We start from the raw sequence: 27,502 nt of genomic DNA, 5'->3' as shown, positions 1-27,502 counted from the left end.
TCCCAGACCTGAATGCAGGGTTACCGCGCCCATCTGTGCTGTTTGATGGCCGGAGGAAGAAGCGACTGAGATCCTGGCGTGAAGGAAGAAAAAGAGGGACGACGTCGGTGGGAAACTCAAGAAGGGATTTTTGCTTTTAGTTGGAATTTGCGTTGAAACGGTGGACCGCTCAAACAGGACTCTGCCACGTCTGTCTGGGTTGAACACCGCCTTATCTCTGCGCCTCTGTGCCGGTGTGTCTCCCCCCTCGGCGGGTCAAAAACTGGGTACGGGGAGTGCCGCTCCTCGGTGGCTAAACTAGCTAAATCTGTGCGCCTGGGCGGTGAGAGGAGAGACAAGATTTTGCTGTTTCCAGTCAATGTGATATAAAGAACGGATACCCTCGACTGAAAGCGGGTAAGGATGTGTATGATATTTGAAATGCGCTTCAGGAAATGCATTAAGTGTCTGCAGTTGGCTAGCCTGTCGAGCAGGGAGGATGAACGAAAAGGGTTAACTGGGTTGAGTGGCTCCTCCGTTAGCTGTCGTTAGCATCCGCCAGCTAGTCGGTGCTGCCGAGACGGTGGGTGGGGGTCACAAACTTAAAGCACAGCGTTAACCCTGGTGTCAAATACCAAGAACCATATTCATATGCAATAATTCTTTACGGCAGAGTGGGGGTTAATGACCAGAATCGGTGTTAATTAGCAGGTTAGTTTGTGACAGCTCGGTTGGTTAGCCAGCACCCCTTTCCTACGTCCGGGTATCTTTCTCTTAAGAAATTAGCCGTCTGTGTTACACTGTTAACAGCTTTTCTTAAGTAGGCAATTTGCCAAAGAAGCAAACCGGTCTGGCTTACAGTAAAGACATTTCTCTGGTGTGTCCACAACATTTTCGAGATGTCTGTCGGCCCACATTTTTCTCCATGTTTGCTCTATTGTATTGATAGCTACTGATTACCTGTTAGGCTAATTGATCGCGCATTTGCCTCTCAGATCATTGTAGACTAAAGCCACATACCATCTCTTTTTACATGATGTTGGATAGTTTCAACTTGTAAAACTTCCACAGAAGGAAGACATTAAGGGAGTTGTGATTTACTGCCACTCATGTTGAAAATTTGTAGCATCCTGGAATTGAAGGGAGTCTAAAAATGGCTACTTCACCAACAGAATCTCTACCACCCCCACTATTCCGTAGCCAACCCATACAAGTTAGCCAGCAGTGGACACAGGCTGTGGTTGAGCTGGGTGTGTGTATATTAGCAGTGTGGCAGTCGGAGTAACATTATTAAGTATAAGCGGTGTTATTTTTGAGGCCCGCTGCTATGTAAAACTCGTGCACTGACGCGTTAACATTTGCCCCTGTTAAAATTATTTACGTAATACCCAAATTCCCAGCTGTGAACACTTATCCGGGAGGCTAAAAAGGCTCGTTGGATCAGCAAGGTTTACTACATTGAATCGAGCGAATCATGGATTATAGATACTGTATGTCAAAGCTATACATGTACGGCCATTCCCGCATTTAGCCTATAGTCTGGGTTATCCGTTGCCAGAGCTAAAAAATGGGGTCAAATTGGTCTTTAAAATGATCCTCTTCATTTTAATGCAGAATGCGTTTAAATAATAGGAAATTGCAGGATGAGGCTCGGCCGTAAGATCGAGAGGGAAAAACCTGATTGTGCCAAAGCCGTTTTAGTTTCATGAGTATCAGTTTACGAACATACAGTTCGACCTTAATTTGAACTTCTTCTTTTAATGATGTGAAAACGAGATTGTCTAATTGGATTTTAACAATCTGTTTATCTTGATCACGGGTCTGTTGCAGGGTAAGTTGTTAGCAGCTAAAGTAACCACGCACAATCGGGCCGCACCGCTTCGCATTATTTCTGTCCCTGGCCCTGAAAACGGGCTGTCCGCGGCGACGCATCAGATCTCAGTCGGGGACCTGTTTTAGATCAGTAAAGTAGAAGAAACGAAATGTTTGCATGTAGCGGGCACATATTTAGCTACAGCTCAAAGGTACTGTCGCAGGAAGCCGCGCCGAGTGTCTCCCCCAGCACCGAAGCAAGATACATGTAGCGTGCCGCTTTCACGAGTTTATTGATCAGCAGGGGGGGAGATACTGTATTAAATTAATCCATTGCTGCAAATAGTTCATGTCTTGTTGCTTTTGGAAATTGTTGTTTGTCTAAAGAGCTAGTCGCATTCACAAAGATGAATTCATTTTGCCACTGCCCCCTCCCTCCGCCTCCTCGAATGAATGGGTTCCTGTATTCAGGGCCCAAGCAGCTGCAATGAACAAGATGGCGTTCAAAGCCTTTTTCATCACCGCTTTTTCTTAGACAGAGAGAGGCAGCTGCCGAGCATCGGATGGATTCAGGATTGGCAAGCTAGATGTCTTTGATTATGCTTGTCCTAAAAATGCACAGAATGCATTTGTATAAAAAACCGTTTTAGGCTGATGGGATTCCTGCTCAGATTAATTCAGTATATGCACTTCAGATACAGGACAACATGGCTGGGAAGGGGTGTTGTACATGTTGACTGTGAACCTGAATATCAGGCAACATAGCAGCTACAATAAATATTTCTGTGGTTTATAAGAAGGAAGCATTTGATTTATAAATACTGATGGTTTCATTTGACACCTCTGTAACACAACTATGGGAAATAGAGTTATTTTTACTTTAAATCATGATTTGAACGTGAGAACAGATTAAGAAATTACATTTTAAAAGGTTAAAATAAAAATATATGTGCAGATAGTTCAAAGGGCAGTGATCGGGAATCAGGAAACCTCATTAAAATGTTTATGAATGTGACATTTATTCACCTCATTGATTATTTCACTGATTTACAACCTTACCTGTTGTGTGCTTTATTATCTATCTTATCTTATATTATCTGCCATATCACCTTTTGCCATATGATTTGATATATGTTTTTGTTTAGGATTTAAGTATTGATTTGTAGTTGGCATGCTTACAACTGCATAGACCTACTGGCCCTTTCTTGTCTTATCAGTCACAGTATGGCACCAGCACACCTGAAACAAATGTATAAGTGCTGTAATTGGTTTCTTGTAACTTTCCTTAAATTTAAAGTTTGCTGTAAGTTTACGTTGCTTGTTTGTGCCTAAAATAGTCGAGCCTTTCTGGCTTTTGGCCCCTCAGTTCTCACTGCACTAATCCACAGCAGGTACTGCACTTGTGTGACCTGGATGTGACCCACACTATACTGACACCCTGAATGCAGTTGTCACCCTGTCCAGTGGCCCTAGAGGACAGTGATGGCATAATCAGCTGGCATGTATTAAAAAAATGTTGATGCATATGTGATGAAACAAGTTATGTATGACAAGCCTGTCTGAAAGCCTTTATTGCACTAGTGTGTCTCTTAGACCAGGGTTGTAAACAGCAGAGCTTGTCAGAAGGATGAGTGTCATCACAAGATAATGACCATGTGTCTGAAACTTGTAATAATTATCCTTCTGCACTGGGAGGGGGGCCTTTGTTTTTAAATAAGGATTGTCATCCGGATGATATGTATTTCTTTCTGTCTTAATCTGCAAGTGTAATATATGAATGGGATTATATTCTGGAATTCACTCTTAGGGATTATATGGGTTTGGTCTGTGATGGCGCTTAATTTTATTCATCCCTGACAGGATCTCTCTTTTTAAACGGCACATGTGCATATCAGGATGTTATCTATTTTAGGTAAAAGAAAGAGCAAGAGAATCTGATGTGTGTGATCAGAAATTGGATGTGGTAACATATCTGAGAGCACCTCCTCACTCTTTTAAGAAGATTATTTGAATGGCTGGTCTTTCAAATGTGTATGTTACTTGATGGTGCAGCTTGAGGTAGTGTTGTTTTTGTCCTGTTTTTTATACTGTTATACTGTTTTTCTTAACTGTGTTGCTAAATGGAGTGCAAGTGCTGCCACACTGCTGGTTATATCTGCTAACTGGCTCTTTACATTTTCAAGTTGTAATTTAAAGTGTTTACACTTAAATGAATAGTGGTGTAAAATAACTGAATTCCTGACAACCTAATTGGATTCATATTTTGTTGTGCAAATTCTGTAGGTTTTATCCAGTCATCAGATGCATTTTCATCAGTCTCCTGATCAAAATGACTGGCACTTGAGTTCTGTTGACATGAACATAGTTTTGTAGTACTGGTAAATTGGATCCAAAATACAAATATGATGTGTATTCTTCAGTTTTCTACAGGCCATTTCAAGTGGATTAAGATCCTATGTTTCCCTACATTACCAGGATGTACATGAGCACCTAGCCATCACCCTCCCATAAAGCAACCATGTGTTGGTTTACATAAAACTTGGTTGGTTGGTTTGACTTGAAACTTGATCTGAAATACAGGATGCGGGGGTCAAAGGTAATTGTAATAATCGATTAAAACAAGCATATCAGAGCGCCCTGTGTAAAAAGTGTTGGCTTGCCATTTCACTGTGGTTCTATGCCTCGGCAGACATTTGGGCGTCTGTCACTTAAGTAAAAGTAAAAGGAAGGTACATCTGATAAGCCAAGGCCCTATGTACATTATGGGCATTGGCTTAACAGATGGTCTATGCTCTTGAACACACAGCTTTCACCATCCACTGTAGTGACTCCACCAATTACTTTATTCTTGTATCATAATTTGGATTGGCTATTAGTGTTGGCCTCTACATTATGGCGTTACTCTCAGGACGTGTGTATTGTGGTTGAGCAATCTGAATCCTTTATTGTCTTTGCTCAGTTAGCTTTCTACTGAACACAGCTGAAATGGTTTCATCAGGGTGTATTGCACATCCATAGGCAAATAAGGGGGTAAAGCTTGTGTAATAATAGCTTTGTCACTACTTTTTTTTTTTACATTGTTTAGAAACTATGAAGTTTGGAAGGTTCAGTTTGGGCTGTTGCCAGAACTAACATTAGTCTAGTTTTGTTTGCTATATGCAGACCACACATCTATTTGACATAGTTGCAGGTGCATGTTATTTTTAGCTGCCAGTGCCAGTTGAAGACTTACGGCTCTAGTACACAAATCACAAAGTCTGATTTTAAAAGCATTCATTAAGTTTTTTAAATGGCCCTTGGTGTAAAGGCCATTACTCTTACAACAACAGGAGGTTTCTTGACACCTTTAACATTTTTTGGGAAATTTGGGACATTATCTGTATCTCATGTAGAGGAACTTTGGTATAAATTTAGTATATGACCCACTGTGTAACAAAAAGTCACAGTTAGTACTTTCTAATGGGCCATATGTGTGGAATTTTCCTCCAGTGAGTGTTGCTGTCTATACACAAACCCTAAAGCCCCATTACAGCAAGTAAGTGCTGGGTGACGGCATCAATAGTGAGGCGGTTGAATTACATGTCACTAATAATAAAAGCAAAGTTGTGCTTTAATCTTCTGTCTATTTCTTTTTTCTTTACTGCCAGTGTTTCCCCTAGCATTATCAGGATGGTGCCCCGTCTCCCCAACTGCACCCCCCACAACCCCTCGAAGGTCGAGTTATTTTATTTTGTTAATTTTATTTTCTATATAGTGCCAGATTACATCAGAAATAATTTAAGATAACCTTTTTTGAGCAGGTCTACACCTTATTTTGTGAACAAACAAATAGCCTTTTTGTTATCTCTTATTTCCGAGACGTTATGATATTTGTCTCTACATTGTTGTGTGAGGCGAAGTTCACAGACACGTGCACTCACAAAGGTGAGCACACTCCCACCAACTAACAGAGAGCGTGCACTGAAAAATGTGTTGCATGAGCTTACTGGAAAGCAGACAAAAATAATAATTGTCATAAAAAGAAATGTTCCCATTTTTAGTTTAATGTAAACATTAAAATAATTGTTTTTCACAGCCTGCAGGTGCTGTGAGTACTTGCATAAAACCACAATTTATCTGAGTGTTGCACAGGATTTGTCTTGTCTTACGTAAAAGATGGAAACATACTAGTTGCACTAGAGTGTCCAAGTGTCCAGTCTTCAATACAAGCAATTTGTTAGTGCAGATGACATGTTGGTACATGTATGCATCATCCATTGTCAAAGTTGGGAGGAAACGTTGGTGGGCAAAATGTTTTTCATGGCTCCTAAACAGCTGGTCATTGGATGTACTAAGGCCACTAGCTGGTATGTTGTACATGACACTGTCAGTTGTTTCCCAGAATGAACTGTTTGAGTAGTTTGCCAGTCAATTGTCTTTAAATGCTTTTGCAATCAGATTCACAGCATTATAGGTCAAACATTTTTAGCTGAGGTTGTTGGTTCATGGTTGGTCTTTGCCACCTGGTAACCTCCATTAGTTGTAATGTATTAAACAAGCCTCGCATGAGTAATATTGGCTATAGTCTGTTAGGAGACAGACTTGCCTTTTTCAGTTAGTGTCAGTTTGGAGCTGACTCAGAAAAACATTAAGTAAACGTTCAGCTAAAGTTAACAACCTAATACTTGCCAATAGGTTCTGTGAGTTCAAAGTGTAAAAAGAAAATGTGGTGTGTCATTGAGCAGTCTATAGTAGGATTAGCCTGGAACGTTATTGATAAAACATGTATCTCCTTATGAAAGTCACACTTGCAGTTGTCTGACCGATAACGATTTGGTCAAATGAAAGCTTTCCAGACTACACATCTTTGGTGCTCTTAACAGATTCAGATTATGTTTCTGAATCTGCTTTTGCTAAACATGCTTGCCAGCTGTTTTTGAATTTTAGTTTTTTGCCCCACACTTGCCCTATTTCTACATTGCTTTTCCCACTTTGTAGATTTCTGCAGTTTTGACGGTAGGTGCTGTTATGCATACATAAGTTGTCACCACTGGCCAAGAGATCCTGGCCACTGTTTTGTATAGTCAAAATAAGTGGCTCCAGGGCCGCTTAGTGACCCACACACAGGCCTGTCATCACTCAGACACTGTAAGCCCTGCAGTACTTTGCATGTGCATTGCCTAGTCTGGTTTGAATAGAGACTGTCTTGCCATCTATTTACATTCTAGCCCTTATGTTTAACTGCCACGGGGAAAATGTGACCAAACCTGAATCCTGAGATGATGGGGAAAGGCACAGTATTAGTGAGTTTTCTTCCTCTTTAAAGCAAGAAAGGCCACAGTCAAAAGACTGGGGTAGCTGTCATGTGACTCTTCACACACACTTGTTCCTCTCTTGGAAGCTTGGGGAGAAAGCACAGGGGGGGGGGGTGTGATTATTAATGCAATCAAAGAAGTGTATTTTATGTTTTAAATAAAGTCATGCTTTTGGCTTTGGGCTAGCCTGACCTTCCCTTTCTTTTTTTCTTTCCCTTTTTAATATAACTCATTCATTTCCTTGTATGAAAAGATGGTTGTGCAGCTATCCCAAGCACAAAACATACCTTTGTTAATGTATGTGACCTTTTCCCCCTTTTAAGATTGATTTTTGGATTGTTTTTATTATGGCATTTGCAGAAAATCACTCAACTTTATCAATACCCTGTAAAGTCTTTTGGACTTGTTTTTTTCTTCCCATGTGTGATCAGGGTATTCATTATCTTAAAGCTAGTTTGCCTGTTATGTGTCTGGTTTTTCTACCAACAATGCACCCTGTCGAGAAAGAGCATACAGCATCATGGAATGTTTCACTAATCAATCAATTAAACTCTACTGTCAGTCCCATTGATGTTATGTCCCCTATCATCAGACATTACCCACAGATGGCAGCCACACTGAGGGAGCTCACATGCAAAATTGTGTCCAGTCAAAGAGACGATCCATCTGAAATGAATAAACAAGAATGCACATGTAGTAGTGCATTAATTTTTGGTATCGATAAGTATGGATTGAACATTTTTTTTTACGAAGCCAAATCCATTTTAAAAATAATTACAACACATTGGTGTAATTTCTGCTGACACTTTGTGTTATGAGCAAGCAAACTTCAGAGTGCACAACAGCATCAATCAATCATATGTTGGTGTGTGTCAGCAAACTATGTGACAGAAGTAGCTTAGGGTTTAAAAAACAGGATTGCTTCACCTTTGAACTGAAGTTCAAAACTCTACCCTGGTTTCCAACAGGGGTTAAAAGCTGTCAAAAATGTGCATTGCATTTTAAAAAGCACTTTTGGTAGATCAAGAATGAATGGATAACACCTTAGCCATTTAAGTGTTGTAAGATAACAGCTCTACCTTTTTTAGTGAAGCTTTGACTGAAGCTCTTACTAGCAAGTGTGTGTTAACAAAAAGCCACATTATGTTTTGTTAGTTTTGGCGTAGAGCTTACCATTATGACATAAATGCAAAAACCAAAATAAATACCAAAATCCATCTTATTCTGTAGAAAGAAATCAATACATGAAACCATACATTTTTGTTAGTGTTGCAGTGCAGGGATGCCCAGCCCTTTTCCAGTTTCCTTTTGTAAAATATTAGGAGAGGTATGCACTACATTTGATTGATAAGCAGCAGTCACAGAACATAGGAACGCATTTTCTTGTAACAGTATGTTGTTTTTCCTGAAGTTTTAGGTAGTATACTTGCAAGTTTCCTCATACACTTATTGTCTCTGGCTCCTACCCAGTCTGCTGATGTATTTAAAGGTTTTTGTATCATCCTTCCTTTACTCATGTAAGAGGCTTCAGTAATCAAGGCATTCCATAAATTGAAGGGATATGAGGCAAACTGTATTTTGTCAATGTACATGCCATTCTTCTGAGCCTGTGTGTTTCTGGTATGGATGTTTCACAGGCCAAATGATGACTTAAGACAAATAACTCAATAATGAAACAATCCTGGTACACTTCCAAGATTATAGTTATGTTGAGTTTTGAAGGTTCCTCCACAATACTGTTTTTCCTTCTGTCTGATGAATTTTGCACCTTAATTGAATTGGATCTGTGCCAGCTCATGCATCCTCATTTGTAGCCCAAGGATTTTGCTCTACTTTCAATGGAAAAAATGGGTTATGGGGCCTGAGGCTATAGCCTACATGTTTCAGTTCAGCCATTCTTCTTGAGACTTGTAAGGATTTGAAATCCAACGTTTCCCGCAAATATAAAAAATAATGATCCACTTTTCATAAACCTCTGGCTAATTTATAGGTTTGGTGGTTAGCTCAAAGCTCTTGAAGGTACCCAGAAACATAAAATAATGCCATACTGAGATTTTAGAAATACTTCTACAAGGTTCTACTAGGGCCCAAATTGGTGTAGATCTCCTGAATGTAGCCACAAAAGCATTTTAGTTTTTTGACTGTTTTTCTTTTTTTCTAGTTACTGCTTCCATTGATGTTTCTTATCGGACCAAGTTTAAAAAAATAATAATATTTGTCCGTGGCGGTGCGTTTGTGAGTGTAAGAATAAAATGCAAATATTGTTGGTGGTAGATGGGTAGTAAAATTATCATGGAATAGAAACGGTTTGAAAACATTCTGCTAAGTGTGTTGTTTAGTTAGTCATTGAACAACTTTTTGATAATTGATCAGCCATTAAGTTCAGATTTTCAAGGAACTACATCTACACTACACTATGAAACATTGGAAATGAATAAATTGCTGTTTTCTGCTTTAAACTGCACCTAATTCATTATGTGTGTAAATAACCAAAAGTAGCCTTACAAAGCACTGGGATTTTTTGGCATTGTGTTAATCATTATAAAAATATACTTAATTATGTAAAAATGTTATTGTAATCTTTGTTTTTATGCCACAGACACAGTATTTGCACTGCTAGTCTAACAGAAGAGTAAGGATTCTCCTCTCCTCAGTATAGTTGGCTTGTGGGCTTAAAGGAAATGTGTTGCAGGAAATAACAAAGTAGGTGAGATTGGAATGGGCTTTTAAAAAATGTCCAGGAGCAATCCCCTTCTGTCTTTCTTTACTGCAGCATCAGTCCCCTTGTTCCTGCCTTCTTTGTGACCTGGTTGTGTATCAGCTACATTTAACATGCATCACTGCCCCACAGCACTTAGATGGACCCTCACCCACTAACCAGACTGACGGGAAAAAATACCCACACCCACATGCAGTTACAGTATCAGTTTTTGCAGCAAATTGTTCATCTTGAAACATATAGAATAGTAGATTTTTAAATGTATGATCATGTGCTTTTGGATGTTGAATGTGATATTTTGTGCTTTTATCATCTAGGCACATGAGCTCTAACCAAACCTAGGGTTACAGTCAATTCTTAAAGAATGGCCAGCCTGCTCTTACAGACATTCATCTTTTGAGAGCCTCAGATCCGTTAGGTAAACTGTTATGTGGTTGCCAATAACAGTTTGAGTCATTTATGCAAAAATTCAAAAATGGTAGTTAAGGAATGTCCTTCCAGTTGCTTCTGGCTGGAGGTGTCGTGTTAGATGTGTATTACTAGGCCAAAAATGGTGTCTCAACATGCACTAGTAGGATGTATCAGCATGCCACTAGTGCATTGTGAGACAACATAAGTAAGGTGCCACTAGATTCATGCATGTGTGTTGTGTCACCCAAAAGAGGGTGTGGCATTTCTGATGACAGGATAGTGGCATATGCCTGCTCTCCTCTGTTGTTGTAACTTTTGTTGGCAGTGTTAGTGAGTGGTTAAGCTGTCATTACTGGTTAGACAGGGGGTGCAGAGCACAATTGATTTGCCTAACTCAAAGTGAGACAGCAAAGGGATGGGAGTATGCTTTTAAATATTGCAGTGTTTTCTTCCTCTGGATGAATGGATAGAAGAAGAAATGATGTGGCTTGTCTCCACAGAGTGGCTTTCTAAAAGCTATTCGCATTGCATCAAGTCCCACTATAAGCTGGGAATAGGGGTTTTTAGAGCCATCTGCTATTTAACAATTCTAGCTTGAACCTAGCTAGGCAAAAAACACAAGGCACAAAAATATTGCTCTTCGTTACTTTTTTAGAAAGCAATCCAGTAAAATTGTTTGCTATGTTCTTCAGATGCTTTTGCAGGATGTGTGTGAAACGCCCCTTGTTCTATAATGATAACCACATAGCCAGATTTTCAAATGTGAGATTTATATCAAAATGAAACCAGGCAATAGCCAAAATGTGATGCAGCACAGATTGGTGTGTGTCAAACTTTGGTTTTAGTTTCATGCTTTTAATTTTAACAGTGGATCCTTATTGAGATGAAAAAAAATCTATTTAGCAATATATATATATATATATATGTTGGATATCTAATGTTTCCCCCCTTTTATGTGCTCCCTGTGACTCAACAGAGTGACTTATATTGTGGCATCCTCTCTTGGCATACTCGGCTTCTTGCATTCAGTCACCCTTGATTATTTGTTTACCAGAATGGGTAAGGGCCTAATCTAAGTCAGACTGACCTAATTTTATGTGAAGTTGCCAGCCTGTCCTCTGGTGTTGCAGCTCCTCACACAATGCCTCCTGCTGATCCTCTCCACCCTCCTTGCTGTCTCTTTGTTTTTATCCCCTTATTTGTCTGTTAACTTAAGCCTGCCTGTCAGGATGTCCTGTGTAACCTGTTACTGTAATACAGCTGATTGCATAGCCTGGTTCAAAGCCTAGATGGACATTGGCAAGTGCAATAGTAGTAGAACAAACCACAGAGCAAGTGTATTTGTAAAGTGTGTGCACTGTCGCCACATCCGCTGAATGTTTTGACAAAGGGAAGAGAGAGAAACGAGCACAGCTAGGGAAACACCCTCAAAAAGGAAACGCCTGCTAAGAGAATCTTCGTGCTTGTATTAAGGTGAAGGCAGCAAGCTGACATGATGATCAGCAGCTAAGGAAGTGCCACAGCCAGCTACTGACTGGCGTTCTGCAAAGACCAGCTCCATCTGTACTCTGCTGTAGCTCATACCATTTGTTTCTAAGAGCAGCAAATCAACCTCAACCTAAGTGGCACTCTAAAGCACTAGCATATAAGATCCCACAGAGAGGTAAGTTAGCAGGAACAATCAGACGAGTGAGATGGGATGCTGCTCGCAAAAAGGCTAGGGGTGGGGCAGCTGGTATCCAAGCAGGAGTCCGTAAATTATTAAGGCCACCATCTTTACCCCACCTTCTGAATGGTACCATGTTCTAACGCATGGGTGTATAAAAATTGCTGGAAACTAAAAATATTGAAAAATCTGATTATATAAATCTCAATATACAAATGTATACAGGGTGTTATGTTTCTTAGTTGTTGTTTGCATTTCTTCTTTCCTGCTATGGACACATTTGAGTTGCAGTTATAGTTTTAAATTTTCCACATGCTTTTCCAGCATTCATTTTGTGTGTGTAAGGCTGCTTTGTATTTTTCATGGAAGTGATACCCTAGGTAAAAACTTTCCTGAAGTTAGAAAATCAAAATATATTAGAGGGGGGCTTGCTTACAACACAACTTTACCAGTGGTAGCAATACCAGCTGATAAAAAGGTGTTATTCAGTATTTTTGATGAACACACGAAAGTTGTAGTTTCAGTGTTTTTGTAGGACTTCATTTCTGGGTGTGAACATGCAAATGATTTAGGCTAGTCTAAAAAGAGAGTACATAGACAATATTTCAGTATCAATTGTAGGACATTATATATCAGTGTAACCTAAAAATACAATATATAGTACAATATACAGATAGAGAGCCATGCTCTAAACCAAATACATCACTTGATTTGGTTGCCATAATGACTATACTGTAGCATGTCAAAGTGTATTATGTATTTGGCAGAAAACAAAATATAAAGTGGTGTTTTGGGAAGGCCAAGAAGCCAGGAGTAAAGTAAGAATGGACCTCCTATGTTCAGGCTTGAATGCTGGGAAGCTTACCGAGCCTTGCTCCCCTTTACCAAGGGGTTAATTAGCAGCTACCCTCCCAATTGTCCTCTGCTTGTTCACTCTCATTAGTTTAATCTGGCTCTGTCCTCCAGCTTGCCTCTCTTGCCTCTATCCTCTTGTGCACCAGAACATCTCACTCCCTGCTCCAGTCCTTATGTCATCAGGGTGACGCCTCTCCTCTTGCCCAAAAATTTGCTGCCAAACCCCAATGCCTTTTGCCTCCCTTCAACCAGCTTCAACTACTTGTATTCATTTCAGTATAAAATAAATGTTAATCTGAAGGTGCAGTTGAACGTCACAATCAAAATTATGTTTTTTTTCTTTACCCTGCACTTGTATTGGTACAGGCTGATGTGATTACGTTTGGCTTTTTGAAGTTTACCATCACACTAACTTTGTGGAGACGTTCACTACAAATAATGTCCTGATTTCCTGTTTAGAGAAACGGCAGCTACAGTCTCTGATGAAAAAGAACTATAAATCGAAACAGTGTGGTAATGAATGGAGCATGCGTGAACATCGCTGTATGGGAAGAAATACCAATGAAATGTGTATGGAGTCAAATTACACTTCCTCTCTCCTTGTCACTGTGTTGTGCTTGAGATGTCGGAGCTGATAGGAGTGGCTGGAAAATGTGAAGTCTGCTTCCCTCCTCCTCTTTCTCCTCCTCCTCCCCCACCACCTCTCTAAAAATAGCTGGCAGAAAGAGAAGGCAGTGAAGTCGAGGCTCTATCTGTTGGGCTGCCAGTGGTTTCAACACTCCCACCACCAGCAAAAGGGAAAATCAGTTCTCTGAATCACACCTCTTATGCTAATACTAATCACCAGTAAAGAGCACTGCCTTGGTGTATGCTTGTCAGCTTAAATTCCAAAAATTCAACAATGTGAAATTGAACTGATCTGGATTTATAGGCATTTGAAGGGTCATGTTTGTAGCAAAATGGCCAAAAAGTTTAAAAAAAAAAAGATATTTAATCCAATCATCAAAAACGGTTAAAGACATTAACCCAATTTCAGCAGTGCTTTTTTGGGGATCAAACAGTGGAATGTTCCTGACAGGCTGCATCGATCACCTGACCTCAGCCAACAGAGCATGTGTTTCACTTGTTTAAGCTAGAAGTGAAGACAAAAAGCCTCTAAAATCAGAAGGGACAAAGAATGAAAGACATGCATGGCAAAAAAACATCAAGAAATATGGCAAGCTTTCAGTTGCGCGCGTGGATTGTAGCCTTCTGGAAGTTCTGTAGTTGCACAGTTCTTGCAACTCATGTGTAGAATGTGTCCAGTAAAGTTGAAAGGTGTACACACTTGAGTGTTGGGTTAATTTACATTTAAAGCTGTCAGTAACTTAGGATTAATACCTGCATGAACACTTTTTTAAGCATGTCACAAAGGTTTGCAGCGGTTGTAACTTATGCAGGCCTGACAAATACAAAGCTTGGGGACATCCACTGCTTGCTGGTAGATGGATGGATGCTGTTCACATGCAGTAGCAGCAAGCTTGTGTGATCAGCCAGCAGTGTTTTAGGGGCTTGTTGCATTGTTTCACTGCTGAGCTGATTAAAAAGAAAACTTTAGGATGAGCACTGTATTGCATATTGATAAGTTTGTAGTAAGGCCTGAGGGTCAAGAAATGTGAAATACATTCCAATCATTGATTGTGGCTCACTTTTACTCTCATGTTAACATGAAATAAGGAACATATCTTTTTTGAATTCATCCACACTAACCCTAAGCTAGACTTCAGCAACCAGGCTAGTGTGTGTATGCTCTAAAATCTGCTGGTGTACTCATAGGGTTGTTGAGAAGTCCACCAGTGTGTTCCTTTACCTGTTACAGAGAAGACAAGAATTAGCCAGTGATATTACCGTCAGACATTTTTATCACCAAGATTAGGAGGCTAAGGCGACTTGCTTAGATGCAGACCCATTTAGCAGCCCTGGCCAATCAGGTGACAGGTAGATACTAAGATGTCAGGCGCATGAAGGATAAGGTGTTCATTCAGAAGGTCTCACCTCACCCCAGACAAAGGACATAAATTGAAACCTAAAGAAACAGGAAGGTAAGGTGTGTTTGTAGCACAAATGTGATTTAATTAGGATGTATTTGATAGACATGTGGAGATGTAAGTGAAAGTATTTTATTTGGCAAAATTTTAACTTAAATTTTAAAGTTAATGGTAATGGGAGCTGGCAAAAATACGGAACATTTGCTAGAGGGAAAAAAGCATACTTGCCTATGTACTGATGTGCAATAAAATGTTAAATACTTTCACTGGGAAGCTGTTTTAGAAAGTTTTGTAATTGCTTGCCGTGACCCCATAATGGCACGTGGAAGTAGTATGACCACCGCATATCCAGTATATCTTCCATCAGTGTCTGACATGCCCACGGGCCTCTAAGCCAGAGTTAATAAATGTTACAATAGTATTATTTTGTTTATTAGATTTTTTCTTTCTATGGATAGTGAAAGTGTTGGTGCTAAGAGCGTCAACCAGAGGATTGGGGTCAGCGGGATAGCCACTGCTTTTAGGATCATCAGCAGGTTTTGTCTTAACCGGATTTGGCTGGAGAAGCTGAATCAACTGTGTCCCAGGATTACAGGAATGACATTGGAGGACAGTTTAGCCTACAGAGGCCACAGCATTGATAGCTTCATCAAACCTTGCACCTTATCTGAGCACCTTGGGGTTCCAGAAGTGCAGTGAAACATTAGCTTTCTCCCTAGGTCTGTTGGTCTGCCTCTCTGGATTCTTGATATTTGTACTCTTGCTCTTTTTGACAGCCAGAAGGGGGTATGTCATCAATTTTTGTGGCCAAGTGGATTTTTCAACATTTGGGTTTTTTTTGCCTTGACTGTTGAGGAATGTCTATCAGCTGCTTGTAGCCAGATGTTTGCCCAGGGGTTTGCTGCTGTTTAAGAGGGGGGAGAGAGGAAATTCAACATCATCCCTAAAACTGTTATCTTAAGCTTAAAGTAGCTGCCCAGTGCTAGTTGCTAGGTAACAGTTTCAATCTGGCAAGGGCGAGTCTTGAGCTTTCTAGAAAGTGATTCTCTGCGACTTTGTCTGGGCTTCGCAGATTGGGTTTCAGCAACAATATGTGATGTTCACCTGCATTGTGTGACAAAATATGTTCATCCCTTCATAACAGATGGCCATACATGCAATTTGGTGCTCAAAAATGACTTACTACACATTTTTTAGTATTACTAATAATATTAGCAGTGTGTGGTACATATGTTGATCCTTTCATTTTCTGTCTCTAGATCAGCACGAGTCTAGGCGGCGGAGCGAAGCACACCATTAGCAGAGGAAAATGAGTGAACTGGATCAGCTACGCCAGGAGGCTGAGCAGCTCAAGAACCAGATCAGAGTAAGTCCTGTTACTGTCCTCAAGTTGGCAGTTTTTTTGCTTATATTTGGTGGTGTGAGTGAAAGCAAAACAATTAAAAGGTTGTACAGTATACACGATTCATTCACTAAAACAACTGCATACAGACTGTTTATCAGCCACCATAAACAGTTCGAGCATGACAGTTGTCCCTCATGAGAAACTGTGCCATATGTCACAGGTTATTAAGACCATAATGATATAAAATACGATTTTTTTTTTTAACATTGCAATAGAAACAATGGTTGGGTGATTTAGGTGAAACTGTCTGGAATAAACGATAACATAAAGACTAACTGGCTTTTTTTTTTTTTTTTTTTTAAGGATGCCAGGAAAGCGTGTGCGGATGCTACCCTGTCTCAGGTAAGAAGTAGTACTGATATATGGTCTTGACTAATGGAAATAATTTATTACAATATATTTAAAAGCATGTATCTTTTGCTATTTTCACCAGTCTACACTACATGAACTTTGAACAACTAAATAATAAGATGCTTTTCTTTTCTCATTTTAATCCTATTTAGATCACAGCTAACATTGACCCTGTTGGCCGAATTCAGATGCGCACTAGACGGACACTGAGGGGGCATCTGGCTAAAATCTATGCCATGCACTGGGGCACTGACTCGAGGTAATCTCATTCAACTCCATTCTGTCCATTAACTAAATATTTCATCCTATCAGCCCAGCCCCCCTGCCTAAATGCAGGAAATGGATGTAAAAGCTTGCTTGACTCTCTTTGTGCTAGTTACTTCCTCCTGGGGGTCCTTGTCAAATCGTGACATTCCACAATACCTCCCTCCACTCTGCGTCCTAATACAGGTCTTTACATTTCCAAAGCAAGCTATCCTATTAACATAAATGTACTCAGTGTCCTGTCGGTTCAACAGAAGGATTATTTGTGCACATGCACGATAGGTAATGCTTTACTGCTGCAAATACTCATTGGACATGCATCGGTTGCTCTATCTTTGAGTGTGTTGTGTGTCTGTGTGGCATGTTTGTGTGCGTTGGGCGTGGGGTATGTGGGTAGGGAAAATACTCAAAATGGAGTCAGCCTTTGTTAAAGCAAGTGTTGAGGCCGATAGCTAAGGCAGATGAAGTATTGCTCCTCACTTCACATAAAGCCTTTTCCCTAGAGTTGTACACACCTCAGCAACCAACGTGTTAATCACTGTGGTGCTGGAGTGCGTCAGTCCACAGAGACTTGCAGAATGCTCGATCATCTCATCATCCCTGTAGTCATATACCTAAGGAATAATATACCATTATCAGTGTCGACTCCTAATGTTTGTTTGATCTCTCTGATAATGTTTCACCTTCCTGATAAGTTAGGGAACCACCAGAAAGAAGGTCACTTAAATATGTTTGACCCAGAGTCAAGGAAAGGTCTGGTATTTTTAGCCCTATGGAGACATTATTTGAATTCAGGCTGCAGTGGATTTCTAGCAGCAAAAAATCTCTGTTAATTTCACTTCCTAGACAATGATGTTCACATAACTGGTCAGGGTATCGCTCACTCTTGAGTCATAAAACCAAACAAAGCATTGAAGTTGTACTGTTTTGTCCGTTTATAAAATTAAAAGTCAGCTGTTATTTATTTTAGAAACACAAACTGAACAGTTTGCCCTGGGGTTTTTGCATAATCTTGTACAAATAGAGTTGATGTCAGAATCTTATATAAATACAGTTAGATAGGATTGCATAGAAAATTAATATGTGCTTACTACTGATCCCTGTTACATCCTTTTACCTTTTACCATAAGGCATTAAAAATAACGTTTTCTGATATTGATTTATTTATTTGTTTTTATTTTTATGTCATAACAAAGCCCTTTTCTGTTTGGTCTTCAACTTAAGAAGGTCAAATATAGAACAGAAAAACCTCAGTCCTCATGAAATTAGTGAGTCATAACTCATGTCCCACATGAAAAGAATTCTTCATGACCAATAGTTGACCCAACAGTTGCTTGTTGTTGTATTTATGACACTACGGATACAAGACTGCCCTTGTTGCAGATCTCATACATATATTTTTTAATAATCAATTCTGATTTCTTATTCAGTCTATTATCACATAGCTGTAATACAAAACATCAGTAGTTTGGTGTGTGATCAACAAAGGTTGTCCAGCACCCACAAAGTTGTTCAACTTATGCCACCTTATGTAAACGAGGATTGGGTCCCTGACTATATTTTCATGGATGCTGTGTAAACTGTCAAAAGGTGATAACAAGAATACTAAATGAAGGATGGTTTGACTATGCTTCCTTGTTCTTTGGCAGCTATGCTCTCAACAAAATACTGCCACACATGCTAACAGACAGATCTGATGAGTGTTGAATATCAGCATTTTAGAGCAAAAATGAAAGCAGTAATTACAAAGGAGCATGGCGTGATCTATTGAGCGCCCCAAGCCATTGTATTATTCATTACTCGGTCCCTACCTCTCAATTTGAGAAGGAGCTGGGAAGGAGATGGTTAAGTTTCTCTTTGATGCGAATTCCCAGCACAAACCATTTAGTCCATAGCTTATTATCAGCTGAAGTGAGCACATGTGAGCAAGTTCCCGTTAGCACGGTAGTTAAGATTTGCAAAGTCCCAGATGTGTTCACTCCTTTTCCTCTTCTAGTGTGCATTGGGACCATCACTGTGGTTACTGATGTCTTATTCACCCAGATAGCAGAGCACAGCCACAGAGGTACCTGGGAGCTGTCTGTAGAACGTAAAAAACAGGGTTGCAAAATATAAAAAGAATGTTGTGCTCATCATCTCGATTCATGTAAATAAGTAATACTACCACACATAAATTGGTTTAGTTCAGTTTCTGTTTCAAGTAGCCTTAAGGTAATGTCATTCATTCATTGGTTATGTATGCAATTCAGTTTTCTTAAATCTGTGTAGAACAAGGTGGAAGCAGAGTGTTCACAAAAAGACAATTCACATCATTGTAGAACATCACAACACTTGGCATCAATGATGGCGCCCTTACAAGCCCCTGTGGGTATCTGTCCACATATTTGTAAAAACATCATCACATGACGTGGATTGTATTCTGTTTTACACATTTACTCATAAGGAACTATTACATTATCTTGCTTTTGTTTTAAAGTCAAATCAGTATTTTTTATTTATTTATTTTTATTTTAATGAAAATGTTAAAGCAAGAAAAGCTACATTCTCAAATGTTTTTTTTTTCAGAAAGGATCACATATAAACCTCTGTTTGTCAAAAAACTTTTCTTCCGGTGCGACACACATTGATTCATTTTATCTGCCTTTTCAACAGGCTTTTGGTCAGTGCCTCCCAGGATGGCAAACTCATTATCTGGGACAGCTACACCACAAACAAGGTAAAAACATCATGATCAATAACACTGTTCTGCAATTCTTTAACTTTTTTTTATTTGATTCATGTATTTAATTTGTTTTTGTAGTACAGTGTGAAACAGTTTGTATGTATGAACAATCAATATGAGAACAGTAATCATTTGACTTGTCAGAGCTGTGTAATATTAAAAACAATGACAAACGTCATGAAGGTTTTGCTCGTTAGCACAGCAAAGGGGATGGAGGGTTTAAGGTAGGGCTGGGTGATAAATTGATTTTATCGTTTAATTTGAATTTGCTCTTTAGGACAATTTGTTTTTCATGAAAATTTTAACTTCTACCACCGACACACCCCCTGTGCTCCTGTAGTTGAAAGTGGGCTCAGCTCTCGCCCACCTGTATCCGACAGAGACACACTTGGCAGCCAGCAGAGAAGAGCTTGCCCCTAAAAAGGCAGTTTGGTTTTGCGTCATTAGAGATGGAAGGAAGTGTGCCTTTTAAAAATGTTTCTATGTTCCAGAGCGATAGAAAAAACAAATAATAAAGTAATAAAAGTAACAAAGAAATCTCTCGTCCTCTTGGTGCAGCAAAGATCTTTAATAACACGTATGTTCCACCCTCTCCTGATTGAACAAAGTGATTGTGCGTTTGTGTATGTGGTAGTTTTAATGATCGAAGGATTGAGAGCTCGTACAAGATCTTCAAACAACACACAATTTTTTGGCCATGTCAACAAACCGGACAGGCGGCTGAATGCTGCAGGCTGAGATAGGACTGTAGCCTAATGCCAGACTAAGACTGAGTTTAGATTGGATGCTGTGCGCTGTGTTTTTATAATGTCTCTCAGTCATGATGCCAGTGCTCTGGCTCGAAAAATCAGATTTTATTTTTAAAAAAGAATTTAAGTAGACCGAATACACATGACGTGAATATTTTTTTCCATTGTTGCTACAATGAGCTGAGGTGCTCTAAATGATGCTAATGTTACATTCATCAGAGGACTGGCTTTGGTTCTATGGTCATACCTATTCACAAAAGTTTAAGTCAGCCGTAACAAGTAATTGCAGATTTCTGGAAGCTGGTCAATTTACTATAACAAGACTGTACTATAATACAATCACAAGTGTTTGAGAGTACCAGGTAGTGCTATTTATAGTGACTATTGTGCCCTTGGAAGGTTAAGTTAATGTTGCAGGCAGACTTTGTCACATGCCCTCCCCTCTCTCTTCCATCTGTCACTGCATACTATCTAATATTAAATCTTCCTCCTCCTCTCCTTCAGGTCCATGCCATCCCATTGCGCTCCTCCTGGGTGATGACGTGCGCCTATGCCCCTTCAGGGAACTACGTTGCCTGTGGTGGCCTGGACAACATCTGCTCCATCTACAATCTGAAGACCCGTGAAGGAAATGTCCGCGTCAGCCGTGAGCTGGCCGGACACACAGGTAGGCAACAGATTCCCGTTAGCTAGTAAACATTTATCCACCACTACCAGGATGTTTTGAAGGTTAGAGCAGTGACCCCTGACATTTGTTAAAATGACAATAAATTTAGCAATGCTTAGTGCTCTTGAATCTTTATTTGTCTGTGGAAGCCCATTTGCTTTTTATTTTAGTACCCTATGTTTATACACTTATGCATGCTATGCTGTCTGTTCCTATGTTGTTGATACTGGATACCTGAATTTCCCCTCGGGGATCAATAAATTATTTTTAAATTTATTTTTATTATTATATTATCTATCATATGTCTGGAATATAACATGAGCTGTGGGCAGTTACAAAACATTATGTAGCATGGTCACACATTTGAATGGAGGGGCCGCTCTCACTAATATCTGATAATCATCTCAGCTATATTATACTATATGTGATACAGCAAGCTCTGAAGGTATCTGAAATATTCAGTCTACTGCAAAAACACACATTGAAAGCATTGTTTGTCCAAATTGCAGTTGTAATAAGTAGGTAGAGAGCATTTTATGTTGGAACAGTTTTAAAATGTCATGTTGACCTTCTATCAGGTCAGATTTTGACATGAATTACTTATTTATACTATACTATATTATACTTATTTATTGTACTACTTTATGTAACGTAAGCTCACTTTACCAACATATAATTTATAACTTTGTGTAACTGAACACTTTGTAGGTGGTATATGTGTAATTATTTCCACATTCAAAATATGCCAGTCACATGGCTCCTCTGTCTCCGTTATAAACAGGAGGTGGTCAAGCTGTATACCAGCTAAAACCAATGAAAGTGTTGAGCTCTTAGGCAAGGAGCATTCATCTGATCAGTGTCACATGATGCAGGAAGTGTGTCAGCATTTTAGTTCCAGTTCCCTCACTATAGGGAGGGGTATGTACACTCAGCCAGCTAGTAAAAGATGAATTATGGAAGCAAGTTGTGAACCAGGAAATGCCTTACAGCTCTTTTTTTCTTTTTCTGTTAGTGAATTATTCAGTTCATTTCCCCCTGCATCCAGCTCACATTACTTTCTTTCAATGTATGAGATTTGAAATCAGATTTCTTCCTCTGTGCAGAGACTACAGACATGAAACATGTACCTTGCTTTGGAATAGAGAGTCCATTATAAAGCAGTTATTCAATCAGTGTTTCATTCCTGTCAGGCTACCTGTCCTGCTGTCGCTTCCTGGATGACAACCAGATTGTCACCAGCTCTGGAGACACCTCCTGGTGAGTTGTGAAATTGCACCCAGTAAAATTAAATAAAACTCAGAAAGGAGGACCTCAACAATGAATTTTTAACGATGTTTAATCAAAACTTTTATGTTTTTAAACATTAAGTTTAATGGAAATTGCATATATTCTTACCTTTTAGTCCTGTAATATTTTATTATGTCTAACGATGTTTCTAGATGCAGGTTTTATCAGTTCCCCATTCAGCTCAAACTGCTTGAGAGCTGTTCTTTTAATCCAATTCAGCTTTGGAATGTTCGGGTTTCTATTGTAACTCTATTATAACTCCAATATGTTAAAGTGTTTTTTATGTGATTGTAGCGCCCTGTGGGACATTGAGACTGGTCAGCAGACAACTACATTTGCCGGTCATACTGGTGATGTTATGAGTCTCTCCCTGGCGCCCGATACCAGGCTGTTTGTGTCTGGAGCCTGTGATGCCTCGGCCAAGCTCTGGGACGTCAGAGAAGGAATGTGCCGACAGACCTTCACTGGCCACGAGTCAGACATCAACGCCATCTGTGTAAGAACACACTCATGCACTGACATGTTATATAGGAATGATATTAGTGTGTAATGTCATTCAGGGCATGTCTAGGTTAAGTCTGTCAGAGTTGTTAGGTCCAAGTAATGTTTACTAATCAATCTGGAAAGAAAGTATGTAAATTATTTCTTTTCTATCCAAATGTTTCCAAGTTCCATTTTTGGAGTTTCAGACACAAATGAGACCAGTCACCTTCAAGAAAATGAATCATAGCATAACTATTTTATGTTAGACAACTTCATTGCAGTTGCAGTTTTAATGTCAAAGACATATATGTAATTTCTTGACCTCATTCTAAGGTAAAATGAATTTACCTCTGCAGTTCTTCCCCAATGGCAACGCTTTTGCCACGGGCTCAGATGATGCTACCTGCCGGCTGTTTGACCTGCGTGCTGACCAGGAGCTGATGGTTTACTCACATGATAACATCATCTGCGGTATCACCTCCGTCGCATTCTCCAAGAGTGGCCGCCTACTGCTGGCTGGCTATGACGACTTCAACTGCAACGTCTGGGACACTTTGAAGGCTGACCGTGCAGGTAGGCCACCGCACAGTGCCACTGATGGTACTATCTACTGCATCACATCTGTATTTTTACAGCTTTAAATGTATTTGGAATGTCAGTGGCGCTCAGTCTGTTTGACAGTCGTACATCTCTTCCAGTGTGTCTCGCTGTACTTTCAGCAGAGTAACAATTTTTGGCGTCGTCGCTGTTTGTTTTTCTATGGGGGAGAAACCAGTCTACAAAGCTCGTGTAATACAGTGCCAGTCAAAGCATTTGTGGTCTTTGTTATAATGCAAGGGAGCCTGCAGACACTCTGAAGCAGTGGAGGCAGACATGCTGCTGCTGCTGGACAGTGGACATGTGCGGACACTGAGGACACTGAGGGAAAGGGTTGTAGTGTGGCCATGTAGAAGTTGTGACTATCAACATATTTAGTTGATCAGCACACACGACTCCTGCATTGATAGTTGTATTAGCAGTGTTTCCATGTGGTGTCTGTTAATATAAAACTGCAGCAAGCTTTGGAACTCACTTCAAGCTTCCACACTTGCATTGTCCTTTACAAAAGAGCAGCTCCTGTACCACTAATATATATTTTGGACTGTGTGGAAATGCTGTCATTTTGTATACAGGCAAGTAGAAATCTGGCATTAAGTATATATGGAAGATTATTTGAATATAAAAGATATTAATATGCATCTAGGAGAGCAGCAAGTGTCACCTGTTATCCAACAGTGCAGAGCCCCTGTGGAGTCATGAATACTTTACAGTTATCGACTGCGTAGTGGGACAAGAATCAGAGGAGGCACACATCTGAGCAGACACAAGCACACACACAATTTATTTGTGGGAGGAATATTGATTGTCAGCGTATTTGGTCAGCACTTGCCCTAAATAGTCTGTTAGTCATCTCAACTTTTGCATGTTGTGTGAACAGGTTTGTGGCTGGGCCTTACCCCTTTGCTTCTTCTGCAGGCGTCCTGGCTGGTCATGATAACCGGGTGAGCTGCTTGGGTGTGACCGACGACGGCATGGCAGTGGCAACAGGGTCCTGGGACAGCTTCCTCAAGATCTGGAACTAGAGTCTGAAGGTAAATGTTGATGAGCAGCAGCAGCTACATGGGGTCCTCACATAGAGCTTTACCATTTGCTGCCATCTGGTGGGTAAAAATTAACATGCAGGGCAGCAGTGGTTTGGCCTGAAAGTTGTTACATTTTACTGCATTTAATATGATTTATTTCAACCCACTCACTGTACAGTTTTTTTAATGGGGAGTCCTGACGTGCACATAAAAGAAAACATGAATGTATGTATCATGCTGCTGAATACTGAACGCTTTGCTTTCTGTTTCCTGCAGGTGGCATCCGGACTCCAAAGTTGAGTGGAAGACCATTCCAGCATCACAATGTTCAATTTTATTGCATATCCAATCTTTTCGAAAACACCATGATACTGACTCCAAACACCCCCCCAAAAAAACTATCAAGGGCAAAAATTCTCTCTCTATCTCCTTATTTAAAAGAGCACAATTGTCTGTCACTCATTCAGCTTCAAGAGAAAAAAAAGTAAAAAAAACTTTAAGTGGTTTGAAAGTGGAACGGAGGGGAAAGTTGTGCATTCCTCCCACGACCATGGTCTTGGTATTGTAACAAGTGAAAATACAAAAAAAACCCACCACCGCTGCCACCACCTGCATCCTCTTTATGCACAGGTCTGAGTGAAGGTTATTACATGACAGTGATCTAACTCTTAATAGCTTTTTGGCCATGTTTCTTTTTGTTTCTTTGTTGTTTTCATTATTATATTTTGTTGACGAGAGGTAGATCAGCAAAACTGTCAGTTAATGTTTAAGATGAGGATCAAAGCTTTGTTTTATTTCCTAGTCTTTACACATTTTAGAGAATGTTTTTAAGTCGAAGAATAAAAGAACCTGCAGATCGCGTCATTTTTAAAATCCAGCTTTATCCCACTGGAGAACAAAAGTGAGAGAAATTTAGCTTCAACAGGGAGTCCTCGAGCCACTTCTGGCCCTTCTGTATATTTAGCCCCATGATACTTTTACTGTTTCTTTTTTCCAGTGTAGTCCACAAAAATCTTTGTTTGCACAAAAATTAAACTTTGCATATATAGAATAATGTCTAAAGAAAAAAGTTAACTAACCAAGCACATGCTGTTTATGATAATGAATGCTCGTTTTTAAAACGAAAAACAACAAAAAAAAATACAAAAAAACAAACCATTTTAACCATTCTTACACCTTTTTGTCTGGCAACAGTGTAGAATAATTAAATGAAGATTAACCCATCGGATCATTATCCAGCCCCCGCCCCACCCCCCACACACGTTTTTATTCATTGTTTTCTCCTTAACTTTAGGTTTGTTTCCCCTGGTTTCTGTTGCCCGTGGTTGGGACCGGTGATGTGATTCGGTCGGGTAGGGAGTACCTCCACTTTAGCCCGGTTGCAATCCGGACATTTCTCTTTTAACAGAGGTGCCCATTCCGTGCTTGGAAATGCAGTTACTACTCTGTGAATGACATGTTGTATAAATCAATGTTTGAAAATAATGATATTGAAACTTTTTAAGTTAAAAACGGAAAAAAAAAAAGATTTTGGTTGTCTGCCATGGGTGGGTTATCTCTTAGAATCGCATGCTGTAGAATTGCTTAAAAGGTGCATATGGAATTAAGTCCTTTTGATGTTTTTCTTTAAGAAAATAACCTGTTGAATATATCAATACGATGGTATTTATATTTTTCGTTTCCTTTTTTTTTTTCTTTTCTTTTTGTTTTTGGCTACTCCGTGCATACATGATTCAACTAACATGTCAAAGCTATGCACTTGAGAAGCAAAACCCTGCAACATTATAAACGGTTACTTGGTCCATTACTTGGGAGGGATTCCACAAATTATGGAGTTAAATGTTTAAATTGTACACACATGCATACGTAACATTCATTCACCTAAACATACACAAGCTCAAATGGAACAAATAAATTTTCATTCCTTCTGTAGCAAATGAAATTCCATTTACAAAGAAAAACATTTTATAACAGGTTTTTTTCTGTCCTTTAATAAAAAATGAAAAAAAAAAATCTTGCAGCATCTGAATGGCAGAATTTTCTGTTGTTCCTTCTCCTTGTAAACAGACGCTCTTTCTTTAGCAGTAGTGACATTTTTTCCATTCTGTTTTTTCTCTGCGACATTCTGTACAAAAAAAATGTGCTGTAATTGTGCGTTAGGCCTGGAGTTGGCAAAAAATAAAATGAAATAAAAAATCTTAAAAATTAATTAAATTCCCTTTTCCTTTTCTCTCTTTCTCCATCAAATAACTGTAGAGCTCTGCACCCCCACTGTTCCCTTTTCACCTTTTGTATTTAATTTTAAAGTCAGTCAGTGTACAACCGAAAGCTGGATGCAAGATAGAAACTATATTAAAATGTACTGTTATTTAAGATGTAATAAAAAGCAGTTTGAGATGACCTACTGTGTTGAGTGTGATTCACTTAGAACGATTCCCACTGAGGCTAGAATGTTGCAGACTGTTTGGTTTCCATGTAATTATGTTCAAGTCAAATAAACACTTTCTTATCCACTGTTGAATCGGCCTGACTCCTGTACAGTCCTTTACATCATTATATAGGACAAAGGACTACATTACACGTATGTGTCCACACTGCAGAGAGATCACCAGCAAACATCCTGTCATACCAGCCAAACTTGACGATTACTCCATACCAGATGTGTAGCCGCACTCGCTGACCTTTAAAGCCCTCTAGTGGACATATGTATGAATTACAACAGAGGGATATTTTATAACAAGATTAACTGGAGATTTATAGTGTTTGGGCATTATTCATCTTCACAAGCAATAACGACTAATCCAAATTAAAATTGATGCAGATGATTGACACGAGACGAAATGTATACTATTGACCACTACAATGACTGCATACTGTTTTATTTATAATGCACGTCTTTGGTGCTCTTTTTTGTAGGGTATTCAATTATAAATGTGTTTAAAACATGTCTGTAAGATGAGGTGTAGAACTTGAATTTTTCTGCAAATTTCAATAATAAAAACAAACAGAAATAAATGTGTTTTTTATTCAACAACAACAAAAATGTGTCCGAACGTGTTATTAAAATTAATAAAGACAATCATATAGTGTACTAAAAACTAACCAGTACAGGATAAATCTATAAATCCATACATGCAAATTGTGTTCATCAAAGGCTTTAATTAACAAAATGTTGATGTACGGGTTTTA

The 27,502-nt window shown here is 39.4% G+C and overlaps 1 protein-coding gene across 1 annotated transcript; it reads left to right on the top strand.

Annotated features, from left to right (window-relative positions):
• gnb1a (guanine nucleotide binding protein (G protein), beta polypeptide 1a) lies at window positions 1-26,713 on the top strand. The gene is made up of 11 exons (XM_028409566.1): window positions 1-396; window positions 16,023-16,129; window positions 16,472-16,510; window positions 16,672-16,778; window positions 19,436-19,499; window positions 20,759-20,921; window positions 22,112-22,178; window positions 22,503-22,704; window positions 23,048-23,264; window positions 24,207-24,322; window positions 24,590-26,713. The coding sequence occupies exons 2-10, from the start codon at window positions 16,073-16,075 to the stop codon at window positions 24,311-24,313; spliced, it is 1,023 nt and encodes a 340-aa protein (XP_028265367.1). The 5' UTR covers window positions 1-396; window positions 16,023-16,072; the 3' UTR covers window positions 24,314-24,322; window positions 24,590-26,713.
• The last annotated feature ends 789 nt before the right edge of the window (window positions 26,714-27,502 follow it).

This window comes from Parambassis ranga, chromosome 7 (assembly GCF_900634625.1).
Source record: "Parambassis ranga chromosome 7, fParRan2.1, whole genome shotgun sequence".
In the NCBI taxonomy this organism is placed as follows: Eukaryota; Metazoa; Chordata; class Actinopteri; family Ambassidae; genus Parambassis; species Parambassis ranga.
The sequence above is the reverse complement of the archived record's forward strand: the minus strand, read 5'-3'. Positions and strand labels throughout refer to the sequence as shown.

Bases quoted from the DNA above. Each gene is read 5' to 3' on its own strand.
- gnb1a (XM_028409566.1), top strand. From the start codon at position 16,073: ATGAGTGAACTGGATCAGCTACGCCAGGAGGCTGAGCAGCTCAAGAAC. The intron at 16,130-16,471 runs GTAAGTCCTGTT...TTTTTTTTTAAG, and splicing joins AGCTCAAGAACCAGATCAGA to GATGCCAGGAAAGCGTGTGC. The intron at 22,179-22,502 runs GTGAGTTGTGAA...ATGTGATTGTAG, and splicing joins AGCTCTGGAGACACCTCCTG to CGCCCTGTGGGACATTGAGA.